This window comes from Vespula vulgaris, chromosome 19 (genome assembly GCF_905475345.1).
Source record: "Vespula vulgaris chromosome 19, iyVesVulg1.1, whole genome shotgun sequence".
NCBI classification, from domain to species: domain Eukaryota; kingdom Metazoa; phylum Arthropoda; class Insecta; order Hymenoptera; family Vespidae; genus Vespula; species Vespula vulgaris.
This window is the reverse complement of record NC_066604.1, coordinates 402501-417500: the sequence shown is the minus strand read 5'-3', so window position 1 is coordinate 417500 and position 15000 is coordinate 402501. Positions and strand designations below refer to the sequence as shown.

At 30.8% G+C, this 15000-nt stretch overlaps 2 protein-coding genes across 5 annotated transcripts in view; one reads left to right on the top strand and one right to left on the bottom strand.

Moving 5' to 3' along the window:
* LOC127070854 (venom protease) overlaps positions 1-9028 on the top strand; it is an 11359-nt gene extending 2331 nt beyond the window's left edge. The window contains exons 4-9 of one of the 2 annotated variants that reach the window (XM_051009388.1): positions 1-63; positions 146-267; positions 663-864; positions 1000-1244; positions 1340-1500; positions 8924-9028. The exon at positions 1-63 is cut by the window's left edge and continues 74 nt beyond it. In XM_051009388.1, the coding sequence (XP_050865345.1) occupies positions 1-63; positions 146-267; positions 663-864; positions 1000-1244; positions 1340-1500; positions 8924-9013 (883 nt within the window). In that variant the 3' untranslated portion in view covers positions 9014-9028. Of the gene's footprint in view, positions 64-145; positions 268-662; positions 865-999; positions 1245-1339; positions 1501-3044; positions 3248-8923 lie in introns of those variants that run through there. The other variant, XM_051009387.1, reaches the window with a different exon arrangement.
* Positions 3489-15000, bottom strand: part of LOC127070851 (atrial natriuretic peptide receptor 1-like) — a 46175-nt gene continuing 34663 nt past the window's right edge. For all 3 annotated transcript variants that reach the window (XM_051009367.1, XM_051009368.1, XM_051009366.1), the window contains 5 exons: positions 12290-12482; positions 8431-8605; positions 7062-7160; positions 6819-6910; positions 3489-6474 (listed from right to left, as the gene is read on the bottom strand). In XM_051009367.1, the coding sequence (XP_050865324.1) occupies positions 5557-6474; positions 6819-6910; positions 7062-7160; positions 8431-8605; positions 12290-12482 (1477 nt within the window). In that variant the 3' untranslated portion in view covers positions 3489-5556. The remainder of the gene's footprint in view (positions 6475-6818; positions 6911-7061; positions 7161-8430; positions 8606-12289; positions 12483-15000) is intronic.

The following is a 15000-nucleotide window of genomic DNA, read 5'->3' as shown; positions in this document are numbered from 1 at the left end:
GCTCGACGATGTCCGATCGAATACTAGTCAATTTTTCAATAATATGTGCATTCTCAATCGCACGTGAGTTTTCGCTTATCTCAATCAATATCAATATCATACATTTTTCATACGTAACTTTTTTATTGATAAACATATTTCTTAGGCAAATAGGAATTTGTTGTCCGAACAAGTCACTAAGTACGTCGAGTTTGTCGCTCGTGGAAAGTCTGGCTGGACCATTACCTTCTATAGCAAGTTTTTACAGTGAAAAGGAAAATAATCCAGGTAGAAAGAGAGAGAGAGAGAGAGAGAGAGAGAGAGAGAGAGATGCAAGATGTGAAATAGTTTTGAACTGTCTAGTCTTCAACAATTTTTTTCTCTTTATTTTTTCTTTTTTTCATTTTACATCCTTATAGTTTGAAAAGGATTTGATGTTAAATAAATAATTTTCATTTCACTCCCTTATAGTTTGAAAAGAATTTGATGTTAAATAAATGATAATATTATGGTAATATAATATAATAATATATTAAAATTCATAAATGTTATCTTTACGTTATGTTAAAAACTACGATTATCTCAAATCTTTGCGAGTGCTCCGAGAATTTTTCTAACAGCACGCAATGTTCCATTTAACAAACTACAAATATAGTCGCCGTCGAAATTTATTTTATTTGAAGATATAGACGATAGAAAAGCCAGAGGACACAGAGGATGTGGAACGAACACAAAGAGTGGTACGAGAATCGTAGGTGGACGACCGGCTGATCCTCGGGAATGGCCTTGGATGGCAGCGTTACTTAGAAAAGACGCGATTCAGTATTGCGGAGGTGTTCTCATCACCGATAGACACGTATTAACAGCTGCCCATTGCGTTCAGAAGTAAGTCGTGATTCTGGTGAAACTAGAAAAAGTATTTGCGACGAGCGAGTTACTTACTTACTTACTTACTTACTTACTGTTAAACTCAACGCTAACCAAACTGGACACTAAAATAGGACTTCCCTTTTTAATCAGATTCAAGCCACGTGACATCCTCATTAGATTGGGTGAATATGACTTTACGAAATCAAACGAAACCAGAGCTTTAGACTTTGCGGTTACAGAAATAAGAATCCATAGAGATTTCGATTCAGCCACGTACGAGAATGACATCGCTATTATCAAGATACAACGACCCACTACCTTCAACAGTTATATTTGGCCTATATGTTTGCCACCTATCGATCAGACATTTGAAAAGAAAACAGCGATTGTTACAGGTTGGGAAATATCGTTTATACGATCTATCCATGATAGATTTATCTTAGATAATGTCTATGTTAATAAACCTCAATATCCGTTTCTTTCTTAACAGGTTGGGGGACACAGTATTATGGTGGACCAGCCAGTACCATTCTTATGGAGGTTACAGTACCGATATGGCCTCAAGAAATGTGCATTAAGAGCTTTACTCAACGTATCACGAAGGCTACCATGTGCGCAGGCGCTTACAAAGGAGGTCGTGACGCTTGTCAGGTAAGGATTAAGAAAAAAAAAAAAAGAGAAAAGAAAGCCTTACGTAATATCTAATCGAACAGGTCAGAATCAACCCAAACTCTACTCTTGACCCAACTTTAACTTTAATAATGAACTTTAAATGTACTAGTTCTTTTGAAGTTGGACTTATTTCCTTGTTTCCTTCCTTCTCACTTTTATTTTTTGTATTATTTTTTTTACTTTTCTTTTCTTTGTTAAAAAAACTCCGGTGACGATTGGCAAGTAAGGTTTAAAAAAAAGCCTTACGTAATCTCAAAGAATCAAACAGAAAATCGAACGCTTTAGACTCAACCCACGAATTCATTCTTGACTGAACTTTTGCGATATAATTGTTCGAGTTTGAACTTATTTTCTTGTTTTCTTTCTTATTTTCTTATTTTTATTTTTTTTTTATTTTCTTTTTCTTTGTTAAGAAGACTCCGATGATATTTGCCAGATAAGGATTAAAAGAAAACCTTACGTAACCTCTAAAGTACAGGAAATAGAACGCGTTCGAATCAACCCTGACACTATATATGTGAATTCATTCTTGACTGAACTTTAATGAGCATTAAATATATACTAATTCTTTGAGGTTGGACTTACTTTCTTTTTCTCACTATCTTATTTTTATTTTTTTATTTTTATTTTTGTTTTGTCAAAGAGATTCTAGTGACGATTGTCAGCTAAAGCTTGAAAAAAGTATTACGTAATATCTCACAGGAAATCAAACGCGTTAAAAACAACCCAGATGCTACACACGTGAATTTATTCTTAACCGAACTTTAACGTAATGAACTTTAAATATGTACGAGTTCATTAAGGTTGAATTAACTTTCTTATTTTCTTATTTGTTTTCTTTTCTTTTTTATTTTCTTTTTCCTTTGTCAAGTAGACTCCGGTAACTATTGTCAAATAAGAATTTAAAAAAGTCTTACGTAATCTTTAAAGCAAAGGATGTCGGACAAGTCAGAATCTACTCAAAGACAACGAACTTTAACATAAACATCTTTAAATACGTACTAATTCTTTGAGATCGGATTTACTTTTTTATTTTATTTTTTCTTATTTCTTTCCTTTGTCAAGAAAACTTCGATAACGATTCTTAAATAAGAATTAAAGAAAACCCTACCTAATCTCAGGAAATCGAACAGGAAATCGAATGCGTTAGATTCTTGAATGCATTCTTAATCAAACTTTTACCAAGAGAACTTTAAATATGTACTAGTTCTTTGAGGTTGGATTTACTTCCTTTTTCTTCTTTCTTTTCTTATTTTTTATTTTTTTTTCCTTGTTTATTTTCTTTGTTAAGGAGATTCCTCTGAGAATTAACAGGTCAGGATCAAAAAGAGGTCTCACATAATGTCCAAAGCACAGGAAATTAAAGGCGTTAAAAATCCTGATATTATGTACGTGAATTCATTCATGACTGAATTTCAACGTAATGAGATTTAAATATGTACTAATCCTTTGAGGTTGGACTTACTTTCTTGTTTATTTTTTTTTTTGTCTTCCTTATTTTTTTTTCTTTTTTTTTTTGCCAGGGAGACTCTGGTGGTCCTTTGGTTCATCAACTCGGGAATGGCAGATGGGTGAATGTTGGAATCGTTTCCTGGGGTATTCGTTGTGGTGAACCTGGCCATCCTGGAATTTACACTCGCGTAAATTTTTATCTCGATTGGATATTTGCGAATGCCGTGTTTTAATCTAATTCGTTAATATAATAATATTATACACGACTAACGAATTATTAACGTGTATTCAACTTGATTTCCTATATGAATCGAATCGACGATGGTTCCCTTCTAAGGTTTTTTCTAACAACGGACGTTCTAATTACCCTCTCTCTCTCTCTCTCTCTATTTTATCTTTTTTTTTCTTTTTACATGTTTACTTTTAACACAGCAAACGCAATAGACGCGTATTCCTGAAAACGATTGAATTTTATTTTTGGAACATATCGATCTCGTTACCAACATTAAAAGGAATGAACATAAATATAATTTTTATTTCTTACGACATGATATATCCAATATACATACACGATAAGCACGTTCGCTTCCTCCCTTACTTTTGTCACGTTTCTTATATACGAGAAGTCAAGAAACGATTGACCCCTCTTCTCTTCTCGCACGCGCACAATCTCATTGACTGATCGACACAACACGCTCTCTTTCTTGCTCTCTCTCTCTTTCTCTCTTTCTCTCTCGAGTCGACACACAAAATATTACGTACATACTACGCTCATACGCATTCTATGTATATATACTTACTTATTTACGTCTTTCTCTCATGCGTATAATCCTACGTACACAAATACACTCGCTCTCTCTCTCTCTCTCTCTCTCTCTCTCTCTCTCTCTCTCTTATTCGCTCTCTCGCTCTCACCTTCTTCTTCTGCTTTTTTTTATAACATACTCATGAGAGGCCCAGCCTCTTCTCGCTAGAAATTGCTTGCTGAACATCGATGCTTCTATACTGTCTAACTTTTCACAGACATATAATCTATTTCTTCGTAAACATCTTTGTAAACACATATATACACACACACACGCGCATATATATATATGTGTGTATGTTCGTGTGTTTAGACCGTGTATACATATATAGATATAGGTATATTTTTATATATATATATACTTATCTTTCATCATCCCATCGCACAGTATCTCAAGTGGATATTTTCTTCTCTTAATTATATATATATATATATATATATATATATATATATATATTTATATATATCTTTCGAATAAATTCATTATTTATTCTTTCTTGTACAACATTAACGACAAAGTTCACCCTTTCATTCGTCTTACTACGCACTTATACCATCCACTTTATTTCGCCTTACTCTTTATGATGAATGGAAAATAATATTTCCATGAAACTTTAAGGATAATAGCAGATCGAAGTTAATTTGGTCCTATATCTCTCTCTTTCTGTTTCTTTCTCTCTCTTTCTCTCTTTCTCTTTCACACACACACACACACACACACACACACAAAAGGACATATTCTTTTTGGCATGAAACTAAAAAAGAAGGACAAAAAATATACGACGACTTATTGAGTATAGTCGTTTAAGATTTCTTCCGGCAAAGCTTTACAAAATACGGTTTAAACAGACGACAAAAAAGTAATAATCCTAAGAGGTGAGAATACTTTGATCTAATTTTTAAAAATGAACGAAACACGTATTCTAAATTTTCGTCCATAAAAAGAAACATAATGAGTAATTTGTCGCTTATATGAGAAAACTTACTTAATCGTTTTTCCCCCACTTCATCGTATGTACTTTCTCGTTAACAGCACCTTGTCTAATACTGGTCAATTCGGGCTAGTCGGCATAGAATACTGTATCATTCGCCCGATATATATATTTATATATATATATGTATATATATATATATGCATATATATATATACATATATGCATATATATATACATATACATATATATATGTGTATATATATATATAATATATATTATTATATGCATATATATTCTCTATATTCGGTTTCCTTCATCTTCTCTTTTTCCTCTTTTCCTCTTTCCTCTTTTTTTTTGTTTCCTCTTTGCGGATCCATTCGTGCAATCATTTTGAGGATTAAAACGAGTGCTCGATCTCGTAGGAGTACGTAATATAACATAGCTTTGGAAAAATCAGCTGATTTATATCATCAAATGCATCACCACTGATTTTATTATTAGTTCTGTAATACCATCTAGAAAGAGATCACTTTGTCTTATTACATATGTATACATATTATAACTCGACTTACCGTCGATCTAAATGTTCGCTAATGGCACCACTCGTTCAAAACGCGATATCTCGCCATCTGTTATGAACTTATAGAAACGCAAGAACGTGCACTAACTATTTTGATATCTGGGCCGATTCGCGATAGCAGGAGCTTCTTTCTTTTCCTTTTTATTCAAGAATTAGTCTTTTCCTTGGTTATTATCAGATGGCAGGATATCCGTCAATGTAGAATCATACTCGATTTTTGTCAACGAGCTTCCAAACTCGGTATTAGAGACGCACGAAGAGAGCTAAATTCGAGGCACCGAGTCTGCGGGTAAAAGTAGAGGCGTGTTTGGACCACTCTCAGTGTGATTCGGCATACTTTCCGCCGAGTAAGTATAAGCCTGTCGATTTGGTTGTACTGGAACCGACCGTACGTGAGCTGGCGAGACGACACTACTTGATGTCACACGACTTGCCGGTGTTCCGTTTCCGGTGACCGTAATATTGCAACTACTGCTACCAAAATGTATTCGATTTTGATTACTTTGATACGATGCTTGTAGTGGTTGTTGTTGCTGTTGTTGTTGTTGCTGCTGCTGTGATTTTTGTTGTTCTTGTTGTTGTTGCTGCTGCTGTTGCTGCGGTTTTTGTTGTTGCTGCTGTGGTTTCTGTTGTGGCTGTTGTTGAGATTTTTGTTGTTGTTGCTGCTGCGGTAATTTCTGTTGTTGTTGCTGCTGTTGCTGCTGTGGTTTCTGTTGCTGCTGTGGTTTCTGTTGTTGCTGTTGCTGCTGTGGTTTTTGTTGTTGCTGTTGCTGCTGTGGTTTCTGTTGTTGCTGTTGCTGCTGTGGTTTCTGTTGTTGCTGTTGCTGCTGTGGTTTCTGTTGTTGCTGTGGTTTTTGTTGTTGATGTAGTTTTTGTTGTTGTTGCTGCTGATGAGGTTGATTCTTTTGCGAGAGATCTTTAGTTGATACTTGATGAGCTTGAGGCGGTTCTACTTTAGGCTGAATTTTCGACTGAGTAGAGTGAGTTTGGTCCTTCGTTTCCATTTTCGTTTGAATCGATTGATTCTTCATCGGTTGTATTTGCTGCTGCTGCTGCTGCGTCACTGATTCATTAGAGATTGGTGGTAGTTGGTCGGTTGATTGGGCTGTCTTTGTTTGTTTAATGTTATTGTTGATTGGCTTTTCACCCATCAACCAATACGTCGTCATCGTACCTTTACCCTGCGATTTGTGGAGAGAGCAAAAAAAAAAGAAAAAAAGACAGTTAGCTCGACAAATAAATATTTGATATAGCGCGTACGAACGAATGAAATTCGATTTTGTAGTGATGTCCACTCGAGGCTAATAATTATTTCGTTGGATGATTCTATAAGGAATACAATTTTGATTGACCATAGGCAAACAAATTTTTTAGTACGACCGTATCGTTGGTTAAACGCTAGGACGATGATGTACTAGCGGTCGATCGATGAACTCTGACCTAGATTTAACCAGGCCTACCAGCGTACACGTCCCGAATTCCGTTTACACTTTATTCCCTTTTTGATTCGAAAGATAGATCTTACCTTTAACGTCACCTCCCCTCTGCAAACGAGATCAAATGTTCCAAAGGTGTCCAATATCTCTTTCGTCTTTGGACTGACGTGTATCATCCAAGCTGTTTGAAAAAATAAAAAAAACAAAAAAAATACACATAAAGTACAACGAGCACAGTCTATTAAGAAAATATTGTACTTCTTCTATTTCCTTCTTCTATTACTATTAAACCTTATTCAAAACATCTTTTCTTTTGGTTTTATAATAATTACCTTCACCGTTACTTTCCATCCTGGATGCCGTGTTGACCGTATCACCGAATAGACAGTACCTCGGCATTTTCAAACCAACCACACCCGCTACGCACGGTCCTAAAACGACGAATCCAATTCATTTTTAAACCGTTTTTCGATCGGAATAATGACAGTTTATATATTATTTTTTATTATATAATATTTTTTAATAAATAAAAATTATATATATTATAATATATATATATATATATATATATATATATATATATATATACATATACATATATACTATAAATAAACGAAGCCAAATGGCTTATTCGTTTCTAAACCGCATTTCGATTAGGATAATGATAATTTAATATTTTTTAATAAATCAAAATTATATTATACATTACTATATTGTAATATATATATATATACTATTTAATACATCTATTCCTTAAAAAGATACATACTTATTTATTTGTTTATTTTTATGCATACATATATATTCTATATATTATATTATATGCAAAAATATAATTTTTTTACAAAACAAAAAAAATTATTGTAGAAGTAAATTCCAGCTAATCTTATTGATCTAACGATTAAACGATACTTATATTACATTCGAGTTGCATGATGTTTCTTCTAGATAATAAAAAGTATTAGTTCTTTTTTCCTTTCTTTTTCCTTTCTCCTTGTTTTTCTTTTTCTTTTGTTTCCAAATAATCCGATCCGTTATATATCCGACTTTTCGTTCAATTGACGTTCCACCGTATATAACAAAAAACACCTGTTTCTCTCCGTGAATTTTATCGAATTAAAAAAAAAAATCAATATCCATAACTCAATAGACACATTTTATACAAAATATACTTGAAGTACGAATCTATATCCGTCGTTCGATTTATGAAAAACGTTCGTTTATTGATCGATCGCCTTAAAGGCAATTTAGAAAGCAATTAATTTGATTTTGCAATCGAATCGAATTTACGCGCGACATATCTCATTTAAATCGATCAAAAGTGTTTTCTAATAAACAGCTTGTCCATTGAAAAGGTCTCTCTCTCTCTCTCTCTCTCTGTCTCTCTCTCTCTTTCTCTTTCTCTCTCTTTCTATTACTCTCTCTCTCTCTCTCTCTCTCTCTCTGTCTCTCTCTCTCTCTCTCTCTCCCTCTCTATTATTCTCTCTTTCCATTTCTCTTTCATATACACATATATACACATATTTTCTAATAGTAACACTCGTTCATTCTAATTTACTCTGTATTGTCGTCAAAGACAATTTAAGATGAGTGTTTTCATAATCATTTACAAGAGAAAGAATGAGAGAGAAAAACTCATGAAAAACAATGAAACAAATGAAAAAACACATGAAACACATGAAAAAAATAGAAAACACTTACCGGAATGCATTCCTATACGAAGTTTCAATTTTTCCTCCGGTCTATGACGAATTCTGAAAGTCATGACGGTGTCCCTCAGTGCCAAACTCATCCTCGCTATTTCCCTTGCATGATTCATGCCATTTCTCATCGGTAATCCGGATACAACCATGTAAGCGTCTCCTATCGTCTCGACCTTTGTAAAAGAGACAAAGGGGAAGAAGAAATTTCAAGGAAATTAGATATCCAATTGCTCCCTGTTAGCAGTTAACAGCTAGCTAGCTAGCTAGCTAGTTAGTTCTCCTTTTCTCCTTATTCTTTATCTTCCCTTTCTTTTCTCTTTCTTCCTTTTTCTTTTATCGTTTTAACGAATGCATAATTAAGTTTCATCTTCAAAGATCGCTTAGCGAGTCACTTGATCTTGGATAAGTACTTAGGAGAATAAGATTATTTAATTAAACTCGATCGATATCGTTGATATAAATTGAAAACTGGTATATTTACGTTTCAAAAGCTACGCGTCCTAGACCAGGTGCAATTGGACACCGGATCGATGACGGACACGATAGATGCCATGCCTAGCCGAGAAAAAGGAAGTAATTAAACAGCCCGAAGGTATAACTATCTCTCTCTCTCTCTCTCTCTCTCTCTCTCTCTCTCTCTCTCTCTCTCTCTCTCTCTCTCTCTCTCTCTCTCAGTTTATCTATCTATTTCTCCATCTATCTATCTCTTTCTCACTTTTTTCTCCTTGCTCTTTTCCATCGATGGCATCATTAGCCGATATTTCCGATTGATCGAGGAAACTCGATATTGAGAGAGTTCGAGACCCACCTTACACCTCACACTCTACGCCACAGTTCCCCCTTCCTCTATTCACCTCGATCCACTCATTAGTATTTATTTCCGAGATAGCCATCAATTAATTCGAGATATAATTGTTTAGTAGAGAAAAGTAATCTCTGACAGTATAGAGATGATCTATCTTTCTCGATATAGGATAATTCTGGGTAAGATGGCATTGCGAGAGAAACGTCACGGTCTCATATTTTTAAAATATAATCCGATTTTTCTGATATTTTTTAAATTAATATTGGCATTATTTTAAAAATTTATGCACAGTAATCACTATTTGTTTACAATTAAAAGATTAAATAAGCTATTTCTAATATAAAAATTAAAATTCTCTCGAAAATTTTTTGCTTGTTCTTTCAATTATAATTTATCAACAATATATCAAAAAATAATCATTATTTCTGAAGAAAACGTTAATATAATAATACGTATTATAATATATATATAACACATTAATATAATATTTAAAAATTATGTTTATAACTTTGTGACGATTATAAACACGTAACATTATTGACAAAAAAAACAAGTCAGTTTTCAGACTCAGTCGAGATAGATGACCCGGTTATTTCATATTTTCTAGATATAGTTTGATTTTTCCGATATTTTTAAAGTGTTAGTACTGACAATTATTAAGGAAATTTATAAACAATAATTATTGATTGTTTTCAATTAAAAAATTAGATGAGTTATTTCTGATATAGAAATTAAATTACTTTCGAAAATTTTTTGCTTGTTCTTCAATTATAATTTATCAATAATATATCAAAGAATAATCATTATTTTTGAACAAAAAATTGATACAGTAACACGTACTATGATATATAACGAATTAATATAATATTTAAAAATTATGTCTATAAACGTGCGACCAGATATTTTTGTAACATTATTGAAAAAAAAACAAGTGAGTTGTCACGCCTAGTTGATATTGATGGATCGGTTTTTTCATATTTTTTAGATATAAACCGATTTTTCCGATATTTTTTAGTGTTAGGAATGCCAATTATTAACAAAAATCATCAATAATAGTTTTTGTTCGTTTTTGATTAAAATATTAAATAAATTATGTCTAATATAGAAATTAAATTATTCAGGAAAATTTTCTACTTGTACTTTGAATCATAATTTACCAATAATTTATCGATTTTATCGATAATAAATAGAAAAATAATTACTATTTTTGGATAAAAAATTAATATATAATAATAATATAGCATACTATAATACTTAACACAACAATATATTATTTAAAGCCTATACTTCTGTGACGAGATATTATCATACCTTGTCGGTATTTTCGACTCAATATTTTCATATTTTATATATATAATTCAATTTTCAGATATTTTTTAATATTAGGGATACCTATTATAAATAAAACTCATGAACAATAATTTTTTTTCAATTAAAAAATGAAATAAATTATGTCTAATATAAAAATTAAATTACTCAGGAAATTTTTCTTTATTCTATATTATATAATATAGAGATTAATTACTTAGGAAACTTGTACTTCAAATCATAATTTACTAATAATTTATCAAATTTATCGAAAAATATTTCTATTTCTGGATACAGTATATTAATATAATATTAAAGGTTGTTGTAATATTATCAAAAAAAAAAAAAAAAACGGGTGAGTTGTCACTCCCAGTCTCTCGGGATAAATGACTGGGTTTTTTCATAATTTCAAAATATAGTCGTGAACAATAGTCTTTGTTTGTTCTCAATTAATTAGATAAATTATTTGTAATATAAAAATTAAACACATACTCCTTGTCTTTTTTTCAATTAAGAAATTAAATAAAGTTATTTGTAATATAGAAATTAAATTACTCTTGAAAATTTTCTTTCAGTCATAATTTTACACAAACAGTTTATCAAAAAATAATCACTGTTTCTAAATATAGTGCATTAATATAATTTTTAAAAAATTAATTTGTTTCCGTGTAACGAGATATTGTTTTAACGTTATTGAAAAAAAAAATAAAAATGAATCATCACTTTTCAACTCTCGGAATCGATGGCTCGGTTTTTTCGAGTATAATCCAACCATCGTAACATTGTACACTGTTATATATCTTATGACATAAATCCAACAGCTTAACAGAGATGATGGATTTTTATTCATTATGTTAATCATTTTTAATGATCAGACTCTATTATGCATTTTCTTGAATGAAAAACAACAACCATCTGGTTATTCGCAAGCAATTAATAAAAACACTCCCGTGACAGACATTGTGACGTCAGACGCAATACTAAGTAAAATTAATTCTGTCCTCAGTACGTCATCAGGTGCAGTTCAACGAATTAGAAAAACGTAGTTTATCGTTTCAAGTAGCAAAAGTAAGAAAAAAAAATAAACATTCAAGCAATTCAGAATTTATGCAAATCAGATATGTACTTCTAATAATTTCATCTTTGGATGAAAATTTTTATTAGATTTTCTAATCTAAAAAGATGTTGAAAAAAGTTTTCGATAAAGAAAATAAAGCTGAATACGTTGCTTACTGTAAATTAAAACATACATAGATTCGATATATGATATGTAATAAATGAATTTCGCGAAATTTATTCAAAATTTTGTGGATCTATATGATCTTTCTAGAAAAATTTTATACGAAAAATAATTTATCTTTCTGTTATATTCGAAATCTTTTTTTTTAGCTCAGCCATGACACCCTGAATGATTGATCATCTCAGTGGGACAATTGGGTTGAAATGGCCTTGTGTATAGGAAACAATTCCATTTCTTTTTTTTTTTTTTATAGAAATCTAAAATTATTTTTTTAGTTTTATCTTGAGATTACAAATTCCACTTTTATATTTTTTAATTTTATCTTGAAATTATCTAGTATCTAGTTTGACGAATGTATTTTATTTCCTTTTTTTTCTTTGGATATCGATTAAATTTACAATGTACTGAAGCTTGAAAGAAAAAGTGGGTCATCACTCCCCGAATTATCCTATATATATATGTATATGAATGTAATTAAATGAGTATGATAGGTTAATTGATTACCTTATAAACGTCGAAATTTTCGATGATGGAGTCGAAACATGTGTAGAGATCATTCAACAAGTCCACTACTTGAAGAGGCGTACTTTCGGCCGATAAACTGGTAAAACCGACGATGTCGCTGAAGTAAATGGTCACTTGATCGTAAGTTTCGGCAATCACGCTTTGACTGAGTATCAATTGAGATGCGACGGATCTGTGAAGGAGAGAGACATATATACATATTTATATATATATTATATATGCATATAACGATATCAAATTCGTTTTCATACGAGTTAAATAAAGAGGAATAAGTAAAAAGGAATTGCGCTTTAACTGAATATCAATTCAAATACGTCGGACTATAAAAGATACACACACACATGCATATATATATTTATATATTTATATAATATATATATAATATATATATAATACATATAATGTATCAAATAATATAACAATGTAATATATATAATACAATGTTTATAATATATAATGTATGTAATATATAATATATATATCAAATATATATATATATATATATATATATATATATATATGTTAATATCAAATTCGTTTTGATATAAATTAAATAAAGAAGAGTAGATACAAAAAATTGTGTTTTACTGAGTATCAAATAAAATGCGACGGATCAATGAAAGGTATGTGTGTATGTGTGTGTATATATATATATATATATACACACACACACACACACACACACATATATATAAACGCTATTCTTATATATATAACGATATTAAATTCATTTTCATATGAATCAAATGAAGAAAAAGAGATAAAAAGAAATCAACACGTTTATCAGTTTTCTCGTCTTTGATTAACTGAATCTTTTCTAGAGAAAGATAAATTTCTCAAGTTTTTCACGTCACGTACAGTGTCCGACGCTCGTTAAACTCCGTTAAAGAACGTTAAAAGCACGCGTACTCACCTGCACCAGGCAAAAAATTATAAAGTGAAGTATTGTTCTCTACGCTGAATAACTACGTACTTATATACTTACTTACTTATTTAGTTATTTACTTACATCAACAAATAATATACGCTTTCCTCTTATTCGAAAAATAACAACGGAATGTATATAAATTATGTTTTTACAAGATTTTAATGCCATCTAAAATTACGACCCGTTTTATTAAAAAGATTAATCGCTTTTAATATCTTTCCGGTTATATTTCCAATATAATAATATCCGTATAATATTTTTACAAGAAAATATTATAGACCTAAGGAAGACCGATCGGTAAAACCAACAGTATTGTAGTAAAGGTTGTTTTAACCTTTAACCTTTTCGTGACAAGCCATTTCCCAAATAATGGATCCAACGCGAAACTCTTATTACATACCTTTTTGTCCGTAACCCATACAATACGAAAATATACGATTATAAATGGCATGGGAGATCGGGATCAAGTTGATATACACGGAGGGGAAGGGAAGCAAGAAAATTGAATTTATTTATCCAGAAAATTGAAATTATCTAGACATTGTGTATATACACTCGATCTCGCGATACTAGTCGTACGATGTTTATTGTTTACCTATTTTGTTAGGATAGACAATGTACGTCTGTTTATGCTCTGACTATAGTAATTGTTATTCAATCGTTTTCATTTTTTCATGAAGAAAAAGTAAATAATTGTGTATCATCTTCATAAAATCGTTTAAAAATGCCATATTAAGACTTCAGACCATTGGATTAGTTCGATCACTATTAATTGAATCATTTGATAAATTAAATTATTACTTTCTGTTATTTCATATTATTTTATATGCTTCATTTCGCAATTTTTTTATTTTCTTATTTTTCTGTTTTCTTTGTTTTTTAGGAGATATTTTCGTATAATGACTTTCTGTGGGGGATAGATTGATTGACGTTTTCTTTGGGGGCATATTGATACGGTTCATAAATTTTAAAAAATGAAGGTCATTGATAGCAGTTAGAAAAATACAATATAAAGGAAACATCAATTTAAAAAGTATAAAAAAAAATCAATAAAAAAATAAAAGAATAACAATAAACACAATGAAAATGATTCGTTCGAAAAATTTAAACGCCATAAAAAATAAATTCTATTCGAATCGTATGATATGAAATTGACTAACGTAAAATGCATCAAAGTTGTTTTAATTATATATCCGTTAATTGTTACACAGACTTTAGAGAGAAATTAATTTTTTATCGTTCACTCTGTCGATTAAATTCAAATAAAAGTGTTTCATTTATATTCGTTTCGTTTATGTATATACAGGATGACCCGTTTGTCTCGAAAAATTGAAATATCCCATGAGATTGAGCCTATTAAAAAAATTCTTTTTACAGATTCGTTTGATACGACACATTCGTTTGATAAACACATTATACGATGTCAATTTCTTTGTCTTTACTTTTTCTACAGGCCGAACAGTATGAAAAATTTAAATTCATTTTTTTTCATTTAATAAAACTGTGTATATGTGTATTTTTTTTTTTTTTTTTGATAGTTCGATGGCAATTTTGTTGAGACGAATTCAACGATTTGCCATATGAGCCTATTAATTATCATAAAATGTTATAAATTATATTATAAATTATTGAATTCCTCTGATGCTTTTCAAATTACCGATCTAATAAATATCTAATAAATAAGTAAATATTTTATTATTACGTAAGAAGTTCGATCTTCGTTCACAACATAGACTCTAAAACACAGCAAGCAGCAATACAG